This window comes from Cyclopterus lumpus, chromosome 20 (assembly GCF_009769545.1).
Source record: "Cyclopterus lumpus isolate fCycLum1 chromosome 20, fCycLum1.pri, whole genome shotgun sequence".
Lineage (NCBI taxonomy): Eukaryota > Metazoa > Chordata > Actinopteri > Perciformes > Cyclopteridae > Cyclopterus > Cyclopterus lumpus.
Window position 1 is genome coordinate 6,082,994 of NC_046985.1, and position 20,362 is coordinate 6,103,355.

Genomic DNA, 20,362 nt, shown 5'->3' on the forward strand with positions numbered 1-20,362 from the left:
ACTTTGAGGAACTCCTAAACCCGGCCAACATGTCCCCCGGAGAGGGGGCAGCGCCGGAAGACTTTGGGGTGGATTCACCCATATCCCTGGCAGAGGTCGCTAAGGTAGTCAAAAAGCTCCTTGGTGGCAAGGCGCCAGGGGTGGATGAGATCCGCCCTGAGATGCTGAAAGCGCTGGACATTGTTGGGCTGTCTTGGTTGACACGCCTTTTCAGTGTCGCATGGGGGTCGGGAACAGTGCCCATGGACTGGCAGACCGGGGTGGTGGTTCCCATCTTCAAGAAGGGGGACCGGAGAGTGTGCTCGAACTATCGTGGTATCACACTGCTCAGCCTCCCGGGAAAAGCTTATGCCAGGGTGCTGGAGAGGAGGCTCCGACCGCTTGTCGAACCTCAGATTCAGGACGAACAGTGCGGATTCCGTCCCGGTCGTGGAACAGTGGACCAGCTCTTTACCCTCGCAAGATTACTGGAGGGGTCCTGGGAGTTTGCCCAACCAGTTTACATGTGCTTTGTAGACCTGGAGAAGGCTTTCGACCGGGTCCCTCGGGGGTTTTTGTGGGGGGTGCTGCGGGAGTATGGGGTGCCGGACCCGTTGGCACGGGCCATCCGGTCTCTGTATGCCTGCAGTAGGAGCTGTGTTCGTCTCCTCGGTAGTAAGTCAGACACGTTCCCGGTGGGTGTTGGCCTCCGCCAGGGCTGCCCTTTATCACCGGTCCTGTTCGTGACCTTCATGGACAGGATATCTAGGCGCAGCCAGGGGGCGGAGAGGATCCGGTTCGGGAGTCTCGGGATCGCCTCTCTGCTGTTTGCGGATGATGTGGTCCTGTTTGCCTCCTCGGACCGTGACCTCCAGCATTCACTGGGGCGTTTTGCAGCCGAGTGCGAAGCGGCAGGGATGAGAGTTAGCACCTCCAAATCTGAGGCCATGGTGCTCTGCCGGAAACCGGCGGATTGCTCCCTCCAGGTGGGGGCAAACTGCCTACCCCAAGCAAAGGAGTTCAAGTATCTCGGGGTCTTGTTCACGAGTGAGGGTAAGGTGGAGCGGGAGATCGATAGGCGGATCGGTGCGGCTGCAGCAGTAAAACAGGCGCTGTACCGGTCCGTCTTAGTGAAGAGGGAGCTGAGCCGGAAGGCAAAGCTCTCCATTTACTGGTCGGTCTACGTTCCAACCCTCACCTATGGTCACGAACTCTGGGTCGTGACCGAAAGAACGAGATCTCGGATACAAGCGGCCGAAATGAGCTTCCTCCGTAGGGTGGCCGGGCTCAGCCTTAGAGATAGGGTAAGGAGCTCGGACATCAGGGGGGAGCTTGGAGTCGAGTCGCTGCTCCTTCGTGTCGAAAGGAGTCAGCTGAGGTGGTTCGGGCATCTAGTTAGGATGCCTCCTGGACGCCTCCCATTAGAGGTTTTCCGGGCACGTCCAACTGGTAGGAGGCCCCGGGGAAGACCGAGGACACGCTGGAGGGATTATATCTCCCGGCTGGCCTTGGAACGCCTCGGGATCCCCCAGAATGAGCTGGAAAGTGCTGCGGGTGAGAGGGAAGCCTGGGTCGGCCTGCTGAACCTGCTGCCACCGCGACCCGACCCCGGATAAGCGGGTGATAATGGATGGATGGACATTTAATTTAAATATATTTTAAATGTATTTATTTAAATATTGATATTACTTTTGTTTTAATATTTGTATTCTATTGCGTTTTAATACGGTGTACATGTGTTGTTCAATAAAGGAGGAACAAAGTTAACACATCTCATTTATTGTCTATAAATAGCAATAACTATTGCAAATGGAAGGGTTTTCTATTACTACATGAATGTGTTAAACGTTTTCAAAATCCTTGAGAAATGTCAGCAAACAACATACCAATTGTCAATAACCTATTGCACTACATGTTTTTATTTAAGTCTCTGATTTATGACTACACAATTTGAATATTGTTGAATATGTTTTATTTTAGGGTGTACTTTTCCTTTAACGCACACTTCTTCTGTGGTGAAACTGTGGTGCACACTGCCATCTAGCGATATATATATATATATATATATATATATATATATACATATATACTCATATATTATAATCCTGCAGGGGGCGCTAGTGCCTCGCTGTAAAACTGGTCCTAACACAAAACTGAGGACTTATACACATAAAGCCTATTCAAGCATCACCTGTGTTCACAGAGGACAGTCGAACAAATCAACCACTTAACACAGATCAGAAGGCATCGTGACTGTTTATATTGTATCGTGCTGTAAAATATGGATGCAAATTGTTTTCTGGAGCGAAATTGCAAAATTCACAATGTTAAAAAAAGTTTAAACAAGTTGGAAACTGTATCATTGCCGTTGAAAACAGTGAAACCATGTGTAGGCTATATGTAGGTATATATTTGGTGATGTTTCATGTTTGAGATCAATTATAGGATTACATTTGGGCTCTGACATTTGCCCTAAAATGTCAAAAAATAATAATCGGAAATAAACACAGTGTGTCAAAGCTTATCAAAAGCTGTTTAACAAAAATATTATTAAAAGTTTGACAATTTGCACCTGAAACATATTGATTTGCATTTCTTAAAATCAAATCAGAAATAATTGTTCAGGCTGTTTATTTATAAGTGAGTAGTATTTAACTTAATGTTTTTGTGGAATAAAAAGCACATTAGAATAAAAAGGAGACAGTTTTGCATATTCATTAATTTTTAGTTCCACATAATGTTTCTGTTTACATCAACTCATAAGCAAAACATGAAATGTAAAACTACTGACAAATAAATGCATCTGAAACATGTTCTTCTTCTTCTTCTTCTTCTTCTTCTTCACCGTCCACTGCATCTTTACAGCTTCCTGTTTAAGTTTTCAAACCAGAAAATGTCACTCGTCATGACAAACGCATTACTCACTCATCAATAATGCACCTCCACCTCACCTTCCCCCCCCCCCCCCCCCCCCCCCCCCCTTTTTTTTTTTTTTTTTTGGCTCACTGTTGAGTAGAGAAATGTTGTATTTTCAGATTTCCTCACTCTTTATGCTTTATGGAAAAACACAGGAGAGCGCAGACACACGTGCCTTTCCGGTTCGGTGGAAGACATCTGCAGCCGCCGGACAACAACGGCCTTGAGGATACTCCGAGGCCACACCTTCAGTCAAAGAGTCAAAACAACCAAACCGGGGCAATCACCTGACACATTTCCATCCAATTTCCACTGCGGAATGTGTTCATTTTCGGGCTAATGGCATGTCATTCTGCTGGAGCCTTTGGTCAAGAATTAATCCCGGACTCAAAACAGATTTTCCGGGGAGCAATCTTCCATCAAGTATTGATTTTTTTACACTCACGGAGCCTGTAGTCCCTAATTTAACCTGACAGCCAGCAGCACAATGGACCGGGAGCACCTTGGCATCTCACAGAGGGAGCGCTCCTCCTCCTCCTCCTCGAGAAAAAAAAAGGACTCCCCAATGTATAAAAACAAAGAGCATTGCTTACAGAAAACACCGAGATAAAGCTTCCTCGGTTTTTTACCTCTAATTATGTTTTCTAGTGCGCTGCAACTTGGGCAGGTGAGGCTGAGAGGGAGAAAAAGGGGAGAGTGTTCTGGGGCCATCAGCTATCATTATGTGCCTGTTGACATCTCCCTGTCTTTGAGTGATTCTCATCCGTGATTCCCCCCCCCACCCCCCACCCCCACCCCGCCGGCCATTTTCCCAAAGATGCACCAAGAGGGGGTTTCATCATGGTCCCATAAAAAGGGCCCAAAGTGTCCGTACAGACCCTCACTAATAAGAAAGCAAAGACGTCTCCTCTCCCATCCATATCCGCTCTCTCGATGCCTTCAGATATGCAATCATCCCCCCCCCCCCTCCTTGTTCTGTGTGCTGTAAGTATACTATACCGTACGCATAGAGGTCAGCAGGATGAGAGGATGATGGAGGGCAGGGCCGGCTATTTTCTTCCAGCTCTCAAAGCTGCGATGACCCACGAGCAGGCGAGTTGCACTTTGCCGAAGGGGTTTTTCAAACTACCTGTCGGGAGGGGAAACAATTCCAGTTTTCATCCGCTGCCTTTAACTCATAAAACGTCCATTTTCAGGCAAAAATGCGGCGTGACGCTTTCAACCCGGTGAAGTTTTGGATTCGGTAGATTATTATTATTATTATACGTTGGCCGTGGAGAGGCTTCAGACAGGAGGGACTCTTTTTACTGTCTAACTTCCTGTTTAAAATCCTTTCTCAAAGCTTCTTGCCACTGACACATTAAATACCCCGGAAGACCGATTCCCAACCTTTGTTTCGTGTGACCCCTCAACGTCCATAACATGTCGACACTAAATGAGCACTAAAAGTGTGAAATGCTTTATAGTTTTAAGCCTGTTTGAGCTGATTAAGAACCAACGTGAGACCTAGAGAATGCGAGTAGATATTTATCTATAAACAATAATGTAAAAGTTGTTTTTGGAAGATGTGCCAACAAGGCCTGTTGTTAACTGAAAAGAAACAACGTTAAGTCGTGGCAAAAATAAATAGAAAGGTTTGTTCAGCTTTTATTGGGGCTTCAAAACAGAATTTACATTTACAGAAGAATCAATACTTGACTGAATCAAATACACAACGGCCACTCTTGTGTACGGACTGCTGGCGTGAAGATGAAGCACAACATGAGTTTGCGGTGAAGTCGTGATTCAAAAGATTTATTTAATATCTGACACAACTCATTTAGAGACTTTAAAATGAACCAGAAGACAACATGTAGAAAACACATAATAGAATAAGGGTGTTGGTGCTCAAGGTCAACGCAAAGAGACACATATCCTCTTTACAGACTCAATTTTACAGTCTTATTATTTTAATTAATTAATTGAATCATTTATGAAACCATTCCCTGACATTCCCTCGGTCTGGGTTATGATCATTGTCATCATGTCCTTGTGCTTCTTACATTATACACTCACTAAATTAAAAAGAAGCACATTCAGTATGTGCACCAAGGATGTGAACTTTTAAATAAAGTGTTGATCATTACATTCCTTTAACTTCAACTATATAGAAATGTAGAATAAAGACCAGTCGTGGAGGACAGATTTATCTTCTTTACTTTAAGTAAAAGTAGCTGTAAAAATACTCCATGAGAAGTAAAAGTCCTGCATTGGAAATGTTCCTTAAGTACAATTATTATCAACAAGATGTACTTTAAGCATCTAGAGTGCTCAATACAAAAAGTATACTTAACTACCTGTCTACCTACCTGTCTATCTACCTTTATGTCTACCTACCCACCTGTCTATCTACCTACCTGTCTATCTACCTTTATGTCTACCTACCCACCTGTCTATCTACCTTTATGTCTACCTACCCACCTGTCTATCTACCTACCTGTCTATCTACATACTGTACTTGTCTACCTAACTACCTACCTACATACCTGACTGCCTGTCTACCTTCCTGTCTACATACCCACCTGTCTATCTACCTACATGACTACCTACTTGTATACCTACCCACCTGTCTATTTACCTACCTGTCTATCTACCTATTTATAGTAGGTAGACAGGTAGGTATAGCGATCATTCTTGGGGAGGGGCTTGAAGGGAGGCCAATGTTGCCAACTTGGTGACTTTCTCACTAGATGTTCATTGGAAAAGAGTCGGCAACAACAGTTTTTTTTAAAAGTCTGTCTAGTTCTCGTTACTCATTCGTCCTCATTTTGAATACCAACAGTAGCTTTAATTTGATCGATCAGTTTCCCTGGGAAGCAGGTGGGCAACAGCAGCTGTCTCACCTGTGAGACCTTTGGGAGAAGAAACATTCCTGCACAGAAACACCAAGCAGAGCTTCAGTCGGCGGGAGAACACAGACATCACCGCCTGAAGACATGCATTCAAAAACTGCTGCTAGAAAGTGAAATGGACTATGAGCCGATGCAATCAGCTGCTGCAGTCAGACAGGTGTCTCTGTTGAAGACCCGGGCTATTAACTCCTCCACCTGCAAATACCTCACAGCGTGTCACTGCTAATGACGCTGAAGAAAAAACAAAAAAAAACATAAACACGGGAACATCAGTGAAAGCAAAAGGGATCATATGCATGGCCGACCCCGGTTGCATGTGAGGATTGGTAATTGCACCCCCGGAGGCATCGGGGTGTGCACAGCAGCAAAGTGGGAGACGCCTGAGCAGCTCGGGCTTCACAGTCAGCGCACCAACATCTCAACCTTGAGGAAGGAGTGAAAACAAGGAGGCGGAGGAGCGGGAGGCTGAGGGATACGCCGACAGTTCATTTACCCAGAACATCGGCGCATTGTCTGAAAGATAAGGGAAGTGAATGCTTCATGCCTGATGGAAAACAAAGGCAGCAATTTAAAACCATCTGCATCCAACACGTGCACTCTCTCCCTCCGCCTCCCCGGGTTCTGTGTCCCGGCTGATATTGAAACATAATCCATTTTGGAGCGTCGACATGTCAGAGTCTTTCTGTCCGGCCTCCTTCTCCAGCGCTCACGACCATTTCAGCCTGAACAGGAACGATTCAAGTCAGACTTCACTTTGACTTTGTTCAGAAAGAATATATATATATATATATATATATATATATATATATATATATATATATATATATATATATGTATGGGGAGACAGGTAGAAAAGGACTTCACTTTGAAAGAATATATATATATATATTTATTCATAGGAGGGACACGAAGAAAAGGACTTATAGTTTAAGTCCTTCTTAAGGAGACGCCAGCTGTCCTTTTAGGTTCAGAAAAGAAACAATAAACCACAAGAGTCAGAGGTCAAAACTCTTCACTGGATAAATATCTTTACTAGAAACAAGGTGTCGGGTGTGAATCCTCAAACATCCTCAACAACAGTTAAGAAAAGGAGCAGAACGTGTCGTTTTGATGATGGTGATGATGCGTTGGTCCCTTTGTGAGGCAAATACATGCCGAAACATTCACTTATTAAACTTTACTTCATATCATACTCAATGTCGCGCATATGGTGCTTTATTGTCTATTTCCCTCTCATTATTACTATCAGTGGCTTGTGGCTCCGTCCTGAAAGAAGCTCCTCACCTTGTTGATCCTCCTCTTTTCCGTTTGTTTTGTGCTTATTGTGAAGTAGCATTCAAAATCGTTATACCGAGTCTGTTTAATATATGTAATATCTAATATATGAAATTAAAATGTTCACGTGTTCTCTTCAGACCTGATCCTATCTTACGTTGTAAGAGTGTAAAGATCTCTGACATAAACGTATGATTTCAGGCTTAATTAATATACTTAAACCTGATGAAACCTGGACCTTAAACTCTAGATTATGTTGGACGAGCAGCGGGAATCCTTTTGATCAAAGATATTTCAGGCGATGAAGAAATCAATCTTGTCAGAGTTGAGTTGAGTTTGTCATTCGGGCCTCTGATAAGATGATAATACGTGATAAATACTGTTTAATAAAGTAGCTTCTTTACTCCGGTTTTTTTAAAGTGCCACCAGGTCTTTACATGTATGCAGGCACAAGTATAAAGAGGAATGAGATACTATTTTCTCTTTTTAAATTAAGTTGTTAAATCTCAGATACAAAAAAAAAAGAAAAAAAGAAACTTTTTGTGCATCTTATCCGATTCACATCCAAAAACGATTCATGCAAAGCTTAAAATTTGACATTTGCTTCATAATTCTGCACCGAGATTCCTTTCAAATGTGCCGCTGCCTTCATTGTGCTGCAGACGGAGAACAGAAAGTAAACTTTTATCAGCATACAAACAGTTTGAGAACACAGATATGGGTCAGGAGCTGCATCTGCACAATTACATTGTTAATGGGAAAGACAATAAAGATGGCGCGCATGGAAAACAAAAGAAAAACATCAAATAACTGACTGCAGCTGTACACCTCAGCCATCACCGCTCCAAAATACATCCAGTGTTTTGAAATGAAGGGGGGGGGGGGGGCTGAAAGGAAGACGAAAAAGCATCTTGAACATCAGTTTTCAGTCTAATGTTAATAATTTATGTTGTCTGTGCTTTTTATTATTATTATTTATTTATTTACTACTTTCTTTTCAGCAGCCGGCCCGTTTTTTCAAAGGCATCGTGGACGGAGAAGCCGTATGAAACTTTAGTTTAGTTTCAAAAGGCTTTCTCCCCGTTTATTTATACATTTCTTCTTCTTTACACTTGTCTTCTTGTTATTTTGCGAAGCAAACACATGAAGCTTTGATGAGGAGCAAACCTGACATGTAGCCTATTCTTCTCTGCTGACCCCGAGGAAATCTTAATACAGAGATAAATATTGTTTGTAAGGCTCCTTTTGTAGCCTGTCATCAAACACATCACATACTCAGTTCATCCATCCAACCACAAGAGGTCAAAGGTCACACAACATCTTAAATATGAATCTGTGTACAGGAGGATTTAAGATGCACTTGACCATGAATCCTCAAGAGAGAAAGTCAACACAGGTTTGATTTCATTTGACTTTTTTCATCACTGTTTATGTGTTGAAAAGATGAAAAGATGAGTCAGTGATGTTTGTGGAATATTTGTATGTTCTGAAACGTTTGAACTCAGCAGCACGCTTTACCTGTTCTCTCTTTCTATCTATTATCTATTTATCCATATATTATCTATCTATCTATCTATCTATCCATATAGTATCTATATATCTATTATCTATCTATCTATTATCTATCTATCCATATATTATCTATCTATCTATCTATCTCTCTATCTATCTTGTTGTCGTTAGCATGTGTTTAGTTTTCCAATCATGATTTAATTGAATTACTTCCTTATTTAAATGTGGAATGACAAACTGGATTTCCAATATTGTAACCAATGATAAATGAATCTAGAATGTAATCCATTTAAATATTTGATTAAGAGTATAGCTTAATAACACCAAATCACAGGACCTCCTCCTGCTTCACTGCGAAGCTAGTTACCGTTAAATCATGATTTAATTGAGCTAATTTCTCATTTAGTGGGTCAGCAAACTGAATTACCAGCATTCAGATTAATGATAATTTAAATGACAATTCAAGCTCAGAGGCAGTTTAACACTAAGGAGCATGAATTCCACTGCAGTAAAACTGATGACAGTTAGGCTGCTGCTACTTGCCTCATTATTCTCATTATTTAGTCACTGCCTCAATAAGTTATGTGGAATTACAAATGTTAGGCCACCAAATTTGAAATCAATCATAGATTAATCAACACTGTAGTGGATTTAAATGTGATTTAAAGGCTGTTTAATTACTCCAAATCGTGTGAAAGTTATACTCAGCATGCTTCTATGCTAAGCTAGTTAGCTTCAGAAGGAGTTTAGCTGTTTGTTTCCATCATAACTGAATCAAGCTGATGATATACGAAGATATTAGCTTAATAACTTTAAATCTGATTCAGTTTTAACCACATATGTGTTTAACTTTAAGGTGAAGAATATATCTTAAAAAACCAACACCATTCAACTGAACACAGGACACACAATTCATGATAAACAATTGTTTATTACTAATTATGGTACAAATCAATGTGACAGACTTGAAGCTTTTTTTTGTCTTTTTTTGGGGGGGGGGGAATACACAAAGTGCTGCTTAACTGACCAAACAGATATTGCTCTATAGATTACAGCTTTCAGTCCATAAAAAAATTAAAACCAACCTCTGCAGGCTCTTCAGCTTTGGTATTCGAGTTCTTCGACTTATTAACAAAACATCAAACCGGTTCGTTTTGCGTTAGTAAAATTTCACAAAAGCATTCAAAAGGTGATTATTGACAAGTCATCCTAATTGAGAGCAACGTTACTGTGATCTCCTTTTTCTACGCGGGTCTAAAGGTCTGTGAGAGGTGAACGTCACAATGAATGAGAAATAATGCAACAGTAAAAACATAAAAACTGGAGACTAGAGAGTCGCGTGGCTCGGGGAAACCAACTCACAAAAATAAAACAATCATGTGTCACGTAATAATAAATAAAACACCGGCCTCCGCCTCCACATTGGAGGTGAACACACACGGAGTAGCCGCCCGTCTCCTCTCGGCTGCTTCGATGGCGTCCGTATGAGTCTCACAAGAACAGTGCCGAGGTAAGCCGTGAACTACTGTACATTTCTACTTTCAATTATTTTATCTGTTCTTAAAGATTGTCAACATCATGAATCTATTATCTCTGTACAATGTGCATAACTATAGAGCTTTGGTCCAGCTTTGAAAAAAAGTTGAGCAAAGGCATAACTCCTTTCTGTGTCTTCTTTTTTATTGATTTGTTTTTTGTTATTTTTGGTTACAGCTTTATGGATGAGATCCATTTTCTACCTGCGGGAACCTGCTGCTCGATAACATTGTCTGGTGGGTGAATGCAGACGTGTCGGGGTTTTTTTTTTTGGGCCAAAGATTTGCCTGAAGGAAATATCGAAACCAACATAATAAATAAAAACGTAATGAATCAGTGAAGTAGAAGTTGCTGTAGACGTTCAGATGAAAATGTACTTGAATATATGATTAAATAAACAAAATTAAGATTATATTAAAAACCTCCCAGCACCAAAGGAAATGAGCGCCCACGACCTCACTTATTTCTTTAAAAACAGACATGTAAAGCTTTCTCCATGTGTTTTTCTATCATGTACTGTGTGTGTGTGTGTGTGTGTGCGTGTGCGTGTTTTCCCGGCAGTGAAGAAGAACACAGCCGGGCACACGGGCCCGAAAAGACTGAGATAACCAATGTGACATGGAAGGACAGATATCGAGCAGACGCATGATTCTGAATAAATTGCATCAAATTTCGGCTCACTTCAAATTAAGTTCACTCGCTCTGACATGTGACACTTATTCTCAACATTCACTTCTTTTTTTTTTCTTTGTCTTTTTCCTGTGAGGGTTTTTTTTTTTTGTGAGAACCAAATATTTGTAGGGATGTTCTTGACAAATCCTCACAAGGTAATAATCGTGTAAAATGAACCACTTAGCACACGGTGATGGGAGTCAACTGGCCTTAAATTACACCTGAAAAATAACCACAAATACATGAAATCTTGAAAAGAATCTGTGAAAAAATGACCTTTTAAAGCATTTTACTGTAGTAGAAAAACACAAATAAATAAAAACAGTAAAGTAATGTTATTTTGAGTTCATTTAGGGATGAAATTGATGAACACATATTCCATCTACATGGTCAATTTAAAATAAAATGAATCCAACACTTTTTTCTATATTGCCGTGATATTATTAGAGTAGACACCTCGTTTGACATGGGGACCCACAGAGTAAAACCAAAACAAAAGGTAACGTCTTCACCAGTCCTTGAGCTGAATTGTATGTGTTCTTTGGCTTTCAGGCTTTGGCAACAGAATGACACAGTAGCTCAAAACAAAGCTGCAGTAGACAGACACTGAAACTCATCATCATCATCATCAAAGTCCTTCATTTACTCCCTCTGAAACAATCTCATGAGATTATTAATAAATACCTGTAAAACTTGTACAAAGTTACACTGTGACTGAAAATATTTGCAGATGAAACACAAAATCAGAGGCAAACGACATTATTATTGTTCAACAGCAAGGTTTTTTTTTTTTTTTTTATAGTTTTTTTTCATCCAAAAAGAGAAACTTTATCAGCGTGAAGACGGCACTTTTTTTTTTTTTTTTTTTCAAAGATATTTACATACAAACAATGACGGAAAAAGTAAGCGAGACAAAGATAAAATGTATACTCGACCTCACACATATAGCTTAGATTTGCCAGTACAAATGTAGAAATTTAGAGCACATTTACATTACAAAATTATTCTTAGTACTCAGATGCAACAGACTTTGGTAAATAGTGTTTTGATTTGGTATGATCTCTTTACTAAATCCCTCCTCGTCGGGAACCAAAATGTGGGCGGTAGTCTGGTCTGCGAGGCCAGGATCTAAAACACACCGTATGTTTTTACACAATTCTCAGATATTAATCTCTTTTTTTCACGTTTTCTTTTTTTGGTTTCGCCGAGGTCATTTACATAGCTGTGGTAACCACACTGACAACACATAGTTTTTGTTTGCAAACTTCACGACTGTCCATCCTGGTGACTTGGAAACATTTTTTTTTTTTCCCCCCCTATCCATTTCTCATTTCAGTTCGTCCACCGTCGTTGTTGTTGTTGTTGTTTGTTTTATTTGACCGCTTCCGCCACTCATTCCGCTGTTCATTTGGGGAGCTCCTCTAGAGAATCGGTGAGAGGGTCCATCGGTGCAGCCGGGCCGAGGTCGGGCTGTTTCAAACGCTTTATTGTGTTTTTCAAGGCTTGCCTCTTGTTGCAGAACCAGACGCGCACCACCTCACGGTCATAGTTCAGCTTCTCGGCTATTTCCGTCATTTCCTGTCCGGAGGGGTGTGTGTTCTTCTCAAAGTGGCTGTTGAGGATCTCGAGCGCCTGCGGGGTGAAAGAGGTCCTCCGCTTGCGTTTTTTGGAAGGCTCGCTGCCGATAAACTCAGTCAGGTTCTGCATGCCGGATCGGTGGCGGGCTTCAGCCTCGGCCATCCAGCGCTCCAGAACGGGCTTAATCTTCTGGGCGCTTTTAGGGGTGATGTCCAACTTCTCAAACCTGGCAGGATATAAAAGGCCAGGGTTCAGTTTGCCTGTCAGACTGCTACCTATCGTGTTCTCTTGGGCTTCCTGTGGTAGGAAAAAGTGGCTTCTCAGGATGGTGTGTCTGGGGAGAATTGAGAAAAAAGAATCTTAGGTGCCCTGCCAGAACAAGGGATAAGATGCCTGCCTCTTGTCTCTTCAACCAGAATGCCACCGGGACGGAGACTAACATCCAGGAACACATCCGAGCCAAACTCCTGTATTCTGCACCTGGAAACACCTCAGCTGCAGCAGCTGGAGGTGACGGCTGCCAGTCGTGTGTTAAATCTTTTGGAGGAGGCGGTGCCTCGGTCCCAAATTGGCATTAGTGGAACGAGGAGATGTTGCCAGTGACTAAAATGTGCTCCGGTTGAACCAAAAACACAGCAAACATCTACCTGAACACTGCACTTCAGAAGTCAAACACAACAGGAATTACTTCAAAATATCCCATTTCTTTCCCTCAGGTGGAAAAAAAAAAAAAAATCCACTAATGCATGCAGTTAAATATGGCACCATCATTTATTTACAAAAGGAGCTTGAATTATTAATCAAAATGTACATTTAATACATTTTTCAAACTTTCTTTCATCCTCTAACAACGTCTCATTTTATATTTAATAAGAATACATTTGCACACTGCTCGACCCGTAATTCTGACTTTACATGAACTTTAAGCAAGTCACAGTAAGAATGGACAACAAGGCTTTTTATAAAAACCTGTGATATGAACAATGCTTTATATAGCATTACATATAGATAACGTGACAGTAAACGCATTCCTCTCACGCCCGTAATGTTTATGGTATTTAAAGGGAAATCATTTTATTTTGAAATCATTACAATATATAGGTACTTTCAAATCTCGATATATATTTTCTGGTTATTCAATGAATAAATAAATATTCTACATGAAATAACCGTATGCTTTTATAAAGTATTTTCTTTTCTCATTTAATTAAGAACTTTAGCGCATCTTATTTATAACCTCCCCCCCCCTAAACAGCGGAAAGAGGATGGCTCCATACTGCGGGGGATACATTAGCAAATATGACGAGTCACCAGAGACCGGACTTCTCATGGATCAACAGGAACCGCAGATACTGAAATGAGTTGAGAGCTGCTCAGCTGGGGCATGCACTCCCTCCTCGAGTGCATCCACACAAGGGAGATGTCCCTGAACGCACCTCCAGCCTCTCTTCTTAAAAGTACCGTGGGAGGCTGCTGAGGCATGCTGTGTGTTTAGGAGCTACAGTTCGCCTGGAGGTTTCAGCCATGAAGCAGAGTCTTTGAGAAGGGAATGCTTAATATAAGGGCCGGACGATACGCATGACCTGAAAGAGATTCACCTCGACAACAAGAGACATGACAACTAGTATTCGTCATGCTTCCTCGGCCTCGTTCACTTCTGATACATGTTTATACATATTTAGATGAGACTGAGATAAGGCGAAGATTTATGGGGAATTAAGAGATCGGGCCGCACTGTTTATACTTTGGTTTCCGACCTATTCGTATCTCCAATGTGGGAAATGTTGAAAGGCATTTGAATAGGACTGTTTAACAGATATTACTTTGAAATGAATGTGATGCATCAAACAGCTTGATTTGTTCTATTTTTATCACAATTTACAGTGAGATATGACGACAAATACCGTGATTTTAGTTTTTCATTCATATCGCTCGAGCTCAGTGTCGGGGGAGTTGGCATCGAATGATTTGTTAAGATTCTTTTAAAAGTCCACTTGACCTGATTTAGATAATTAATTTTGCTCATTTTAAACTGTATTTTACGAGGCAAAGTGTTGCTTCATGTTGAGTATATTCAACCGCGGATTCTATTAAGAAGTTTAGTGTTTGTTTCATAGGAAGAAATATAGATATTGTGTTGTTTTCAGGTCTTGTACGCACAATATTAAAACAATAATCTTCCATTGGGATATACGTTTGAATCTGTAAGAGATTCATCACATCCGTGGGTTTATCATCCGGCTCTTCGGGCTACTGATAAAACAAATAAGATAATGTTTTTATAAGCTGGTCATATTTATTCATGCCGACTCAAATGTGTCTTTTGAAAGCGTTCGTAATGACGAAAGACTCATAAAAAGGATTTTCTATCTTAAATGGTGTATTTAAAATGACAATGCTGTGATAGTTTTTGCATTTCTTTAATAGTTGTATTGGCTAAACCACGTCGAATTTGAGCCAGAAGAGGACACACTGTCACGTCATCGGTTTGATGATGCCCTCTTGTACAGCCTATGCCTGTTTAGATAAACTAATAAAGTGCCTGGAAACATAGTGAGCAATGAAAGGAGACGAGATGGAAGCATCTGTCAGTGTCTGTTCACTGTCTGTGTTCAGAGCCGGAGCCCCAGAGCTCCTCAAACTTCATGTCTGTGTTGATGTTAACTAAACTAAAGCATGTGAAGTTTGCCCCTCTACTTAAAACATCAGGATGTCATGTTCAATGTCTTACAACAAAAAAAAAAGAAGGTCTTAACAGGCATGAATAACAGCCCCCGCAGAGTGTTTATTTTTTGAAGCTAATGGCTTTTAATGTATGTTATAAATATTTGAATTATTTCTGGCTGTAAATATTTCATGTGTGATTTCAAGACTTTAAACATTAGTGGCTGGGCCTCATAAGAACCTCGGCTCCTGTACGGCTTCACTTTTTATCGGCTGTCTGATGTTGATGTGATGACATTTGCGTGGTAGCACTGTGCGTGGTAGCACTGTGTCACATAAACAGTACAGGTCATCAGCTATGTACATGCAGAGGGACATTAAAATTAATGCAGGAACAGGAGCTGAAAACGGAGAGAAATACTCGTAAAAAGCTGACGCAAGACTACAATCGTGTATGCTTTTGGCCAACAAAAGTTGTCCAACACATATATCCTTCAATTAGATTAAAAAAAAAAAAAGAAGAAGACAAAACCTTAACTAACTTGTCAACGTTTGAATTAAATAGTTTTTTTCATGGTTGAATAACATATGTTACTATGTGGTTCTCTTGAAAAAGTAATATTTGGGCATGATGTAGCCCAATTATTCTGACTTGAATGAGAAATGTGGCTCATTTGGTGTCTTCATGCTAAATGTTAGTCAAGTGGAAAAACAGGAGGGATGAAACACTGATTGTCTGATTGTCTCATGAATATATAATGCACCATTTATGACTAAACTGCCCTGGTGGCAGCAGTAAAACACAGCAATCTTATTAACAGATCATTGCCGTCAAGCTCTCTCATGTTCAGGCGGAGCAGCCGGCGTCTTAGTAATTATTAAATGCTTTAAGTGCTTCGTGTAATACTTGTGTATGTATTTTACATAAGTAATATCTGGCTGTCATGTCGGCGAATGAAAAGGCCCGGAGAGGAGGAAGGAAAAGTACAGACACGAGAGTTTCGTTTGTCAGGGCGGTGGTAGTCAATTATGTATTTTAATATCTTAATAATGTTGAAACACCGAATGAAAAATAGATGGTCGTCATGAGCACCAGACAAGTCAGTGCTGCTGCACGACTTTTATCTGCTTTGTTGGAATCGGGTCACATTGGTCTAGATAACAGTTTGTTGTTTAAGCTCCGCCCTCTTTGCTGCTCTTACCTGCAGATGGCGGACTGGCTGTACGCCGGCCCCTCGGCGGCGCTGAGCGCCTGGCCCACCTGAGTCTGAGTCAGACCCAGAGACAGCCGGCGGATCTTGAATGCTTTGGCGAATTCACGAATCTCCTCGAGGTTGACCCCGTCCACCTCGCTGGGGGCGGTCTGCGGGTCTGCAATAAACACACACACATCTCATTTTATTAGCCCGCTGCTCCTCTGTTGCTGTCCTCATGTTCCAGAGTGAATGAAGCAAACATCGAGACGTATGTGATCACGACCGTCTCTGAACTACTTTTGGGTCAGAACTTGTTATTTCTCTCTGACCTTCTGCTGTAAACACTCAGAGATGTTTGTGAATGGCTCTGACTTGCAAGTGCAAATCTTTAATCCAACGTCCAAAAGCATACGGACAAAAGTCCACGACGCAGAGCTTGTTAACTCAATAGATGAGCCGATAGATACCGGAGGCCCTTTGTTTGGATCTCATCTGCCCAAAGACACATGTGTACTAAAGCGCGCACTCGCGAATAAACATTCAAGAACATTTAAAGACACTATTTCGTACAGATGACCCCTGGTTGAAGACAGCTCAGGCTTTGAGTCTTTATGCAAACAAACGCCGTTTCTGAACCTCTGCATTTGAGCCGATGTAAAAAAACTTCACAGAAGCATTTTGACAAATTTCCCCGCTAATAAAAAGTGATTTCACATTGTACATCAATGTCAGGTGCCCCGGCATCCTTGCTTACTAAAGCAAAGTTTGTGCCTCTGAATTATTCATCTTGGTCATTATCAATGAATTATTAAAGGAATCCTCCAAGCGTATTTAAGCAAAAATCTATGGGGCTGCCATCTCGCCGCGCCTCATAAGTGACGTGTAGCGTATGCGGCGTGCTCCAGACGTGTGAACACTTGGAAGATGGGGGCTGGAGACTCTGAGCCGACTAAATGGGAGGGATGAGCACTCACAGCTCGGGGTCCCATCATCTCCACATTGATGAGCATCTCTTCACGACTCCCCACTGAGTCTATTTACTCGTGGTACTCGAGAGCAACTGGTCCAACCTCTGGTTCCACATTTGTCCTAAAGATTTAAACACGTCTATTCTATTTCGCAATAACGAATGCAGTAGTAAAGCGTTCACAAAACAAACAGAGAAGTCAGTAAAATGTTTTGAAAAGACATTGGAGACGATCCATTTCTGGGCCTCCAAAAGCTCCTTTTTTCCCCCCACGACAAAAATGCACTAATAAGCTTAATAATTACAACGGGACAATAACGAGTTAAACACTACATTTTAAGAAACACCATCATATATTACAGGAACACAATGAAGTGAAGCTTTTGTCTGCTTGTCCTCCACTTGTTTGTTTTTCTTTTGTTGAAATGCTCGTCATCCACGACGTGATGATGATGTTTGACCTTCATTTAAATCTACAATGATAAGTACGGTTCTCTTGTTGTTTAAAACCTTATTCACACCTGCTAATAACATGTGCCCTGTGTTTGCATACATTAAACTATCTTTGCATTTACACCTGGTGTCAATACGCATTATTGTGATGTCAATTCTTACTGCACTGTGATCAGATACCAACAAGCACAATGGTCAATAAATGCTAAATTGGGTGCTGCTAGAAAACAGTAGCATGCTCAGCTGACTTTAATAAATAGAAAGTAAAAATAAAAACAACCCTCGAGGCAAAGCATTGCTGACATTCTTCTTTGTGATTGACATTCTCCCATCTGATTATTTTTAAATAATAGGAACAGACATTCTCAAGCTTTTTAATCTGTTTCTGGCACTTTGTTTGTGGCCGGTGAATGCAATGACATTTCATCTTCTCTCCTCAGCAGACGAGTCTGATTCTGTCACAGGATTTTCTTTGTGTATGTATGATGCCAGTGATATTGAGAGGAAGCGATATGGCTCGTACTCAGCATAAAGCATTAATTCTATTTACTGCAGAACTGAGCCACAATGATTTGGTGCAGACTCAAAAACGGTTTATATGATTTTTTCCAGGCTACAAGTAAACACACACAAAACACGGTGTCTACAACGAGTTGATCAATGGCGACTTGTTTTTTATTGAATTCGGTGGCATTGTAGCTGCCTTTGAAATGAGTTTACACAGAGTTTAGAGGAATCGACTCTGACAAATGAAATTCATCTGAATAAAAGAGAGTTTTAAAAGGCTAAAGCTGCATGCTGACAGGCTGTGGCCCAGTGATTTATAGGCCCACGCATCGGGAGAATAAGACTTATGTTCATTAAACCCAACGCACGCCACTTTGGATCGTCTAATAAACCAAAGAAATAACAGATAACAGTAAACGTGAAACAATCGTAGGAGGCGGGGAAACGTCAAAAATAATGCAGATACTGTCCGGCGGCCATGTTGGATCTCCAAAAGGAACAGTTCAGCCCAAATTACAAAATATATTTGTATTCTCTTACCTCCAGTATTTAGCCACGCAGAGAGTTTGGGTTTAATCTGACTAAATTTTTTAAATTATGCTTCCACCTCAATACAATGGACGAACATTGAATTGCACTCCTCAAAACATTCCAAAAAATTTGCATTAAAACAAATCTGCAGCAGCAACATGTTGCACCGGTTTTTATAGGAAATATTTATTTAGTGGAAAACAGTTCTAATTAAAACAATTCACAGTGAGGTCTGTGCGCTACAACATGCCCATATGATCATGTCATTTCTGTCTATACTTGGTTCTATGATAATAATAATAATAATAAATCTCATTCTTATCAAGATTTAATTTGATTCATCATAGTCATTCATTTTCTTTCCCAACTTTCTTTATTTCCTTTTTTTTATAAAGAGTAAGTCGAGTGATATTATACATATTTAACAATAACTCCTTTGTACTCCTGGAGCTCCATTGTTCCATCAAATATAACGTCAAGAGTAACACGTTCCTTCATTTGGTTTTTATTCATGTATATTCTTGTGACCCATTTTTTAAGATTGATCTCTTAAGTAGAAAAAAAACAAGTGTGCGACTGCATGGCTAGACACCACGAGAGAATATCACTCTTTAACACACATTTACTGCCACACAATACGCTTGAAGAGTGAGTGGACTTGATACGGTTCTTTCTTCCATGTATTTGAAGACATGTTGTGTTTTTGTGAGCTGTGTCGGACACTTACTGCTGACCAGCTGGCCCACGCTGAGAGCCGAGGAAGAGGAGGAGGTGGAGGAGGAGGAAGAGGCCTGGTGGAGAGGACTCTGTCTGTGCGGCATGTGGAGCAGGTTGGGCTGAGACGATGCAGGGCCTGTCTGACCCTGCTGAGCCTGAGGCAGCTGGACACACAAACACAAACACACACACATTTAATATATTGACAACATGCATTACAGAAAAAAAATATCCATTATTTCCTTACCTACATCATCACAATATTAATTATTTACAGGTTATCGTGTCATTATGGTGATTGGGTTATAATATTAAATCTAGATCAACAGATATTAAATTAGCCACTTAGAAGCTGAATATAATGGCATATGCCTAATGAAGAATAACTGTTAATTACAGCCTGCGGTATCTAAACTGTCAATAGTCAGCTCAATAGACTGCAGCAGTGGTTTTCTATTGCAGGAGACAGCGAGAGTCAACTCAGGTACTCCACAGATAAACAATCGCTCCTCTGCAGAAAAGAAAACTGCTTGTGACAATTAGAGTCTTCTCTCTCGTCATCAGACCTGCGAGGATGCCAATAATGGCAGCCTGAATCTGAAATATAAATGTGGACACAGCAGTCCCCCATATCAAACATAATTCATGATCCACAAGCTACGTTCTCTGATGGCGAAAAGAAACGATGTATTTTCATGTTTTATGCACATTTGAATTGCTTTTACAAGATCAAGATGGTACGTCTTCTCTCTTAAAGCGAAAAGCTGTCTCTGCCATAAGCTAGGCCGGCTTCTCCTCTCCCTCTTTGCTATTAATTATTTTCTCTGTGGCATGTGTTTGTTTGGATGGTGGGGGGGGGGGGGGGTGTCAACAGCGATGCACAGACTGTCAGGACTGTTGACAGGCACCGAGAATTATCTAGCTTCACTGGAAATATTCTCCACTGCAGACTCTGACAACCGTAAATT

General features: G+C 41.0%; 1 protein-coding gene across 1 annotated transcript in view; it reads right to left on the bottom strand.

Moving 5' to 3' along the window:
• Positions 1-11,551: 11,551 nt before the first annotated feature.
• pou6f2 (POU class 6 homeobox 2) overlaps positions 11,552-20,362 on the bottom strand; it is a 66,657-nt gene continuing 57,846 nt past the window's right edge. The window contains exons 10-12 of the mRNA XM_034560362.1: positions 19,405-19,558; positions 16,226-16,394; positions 11,552-12,693 (exon numbers count right to left, since the gene is read on the bottom strand). Of these exons, the coding sequence (XP_034416253.1) occupies positions 12,186-12,693; positions 16,226-16,394; positions 19,405-19,558 (831 nt within the window). The 3' untranslated portion in view covers positions 11,552-12,185. The remainder of the gene's footprint in view (positions 12,694-16,225; positions 16,395-19,404; positions 19,559-20,362) is intronic.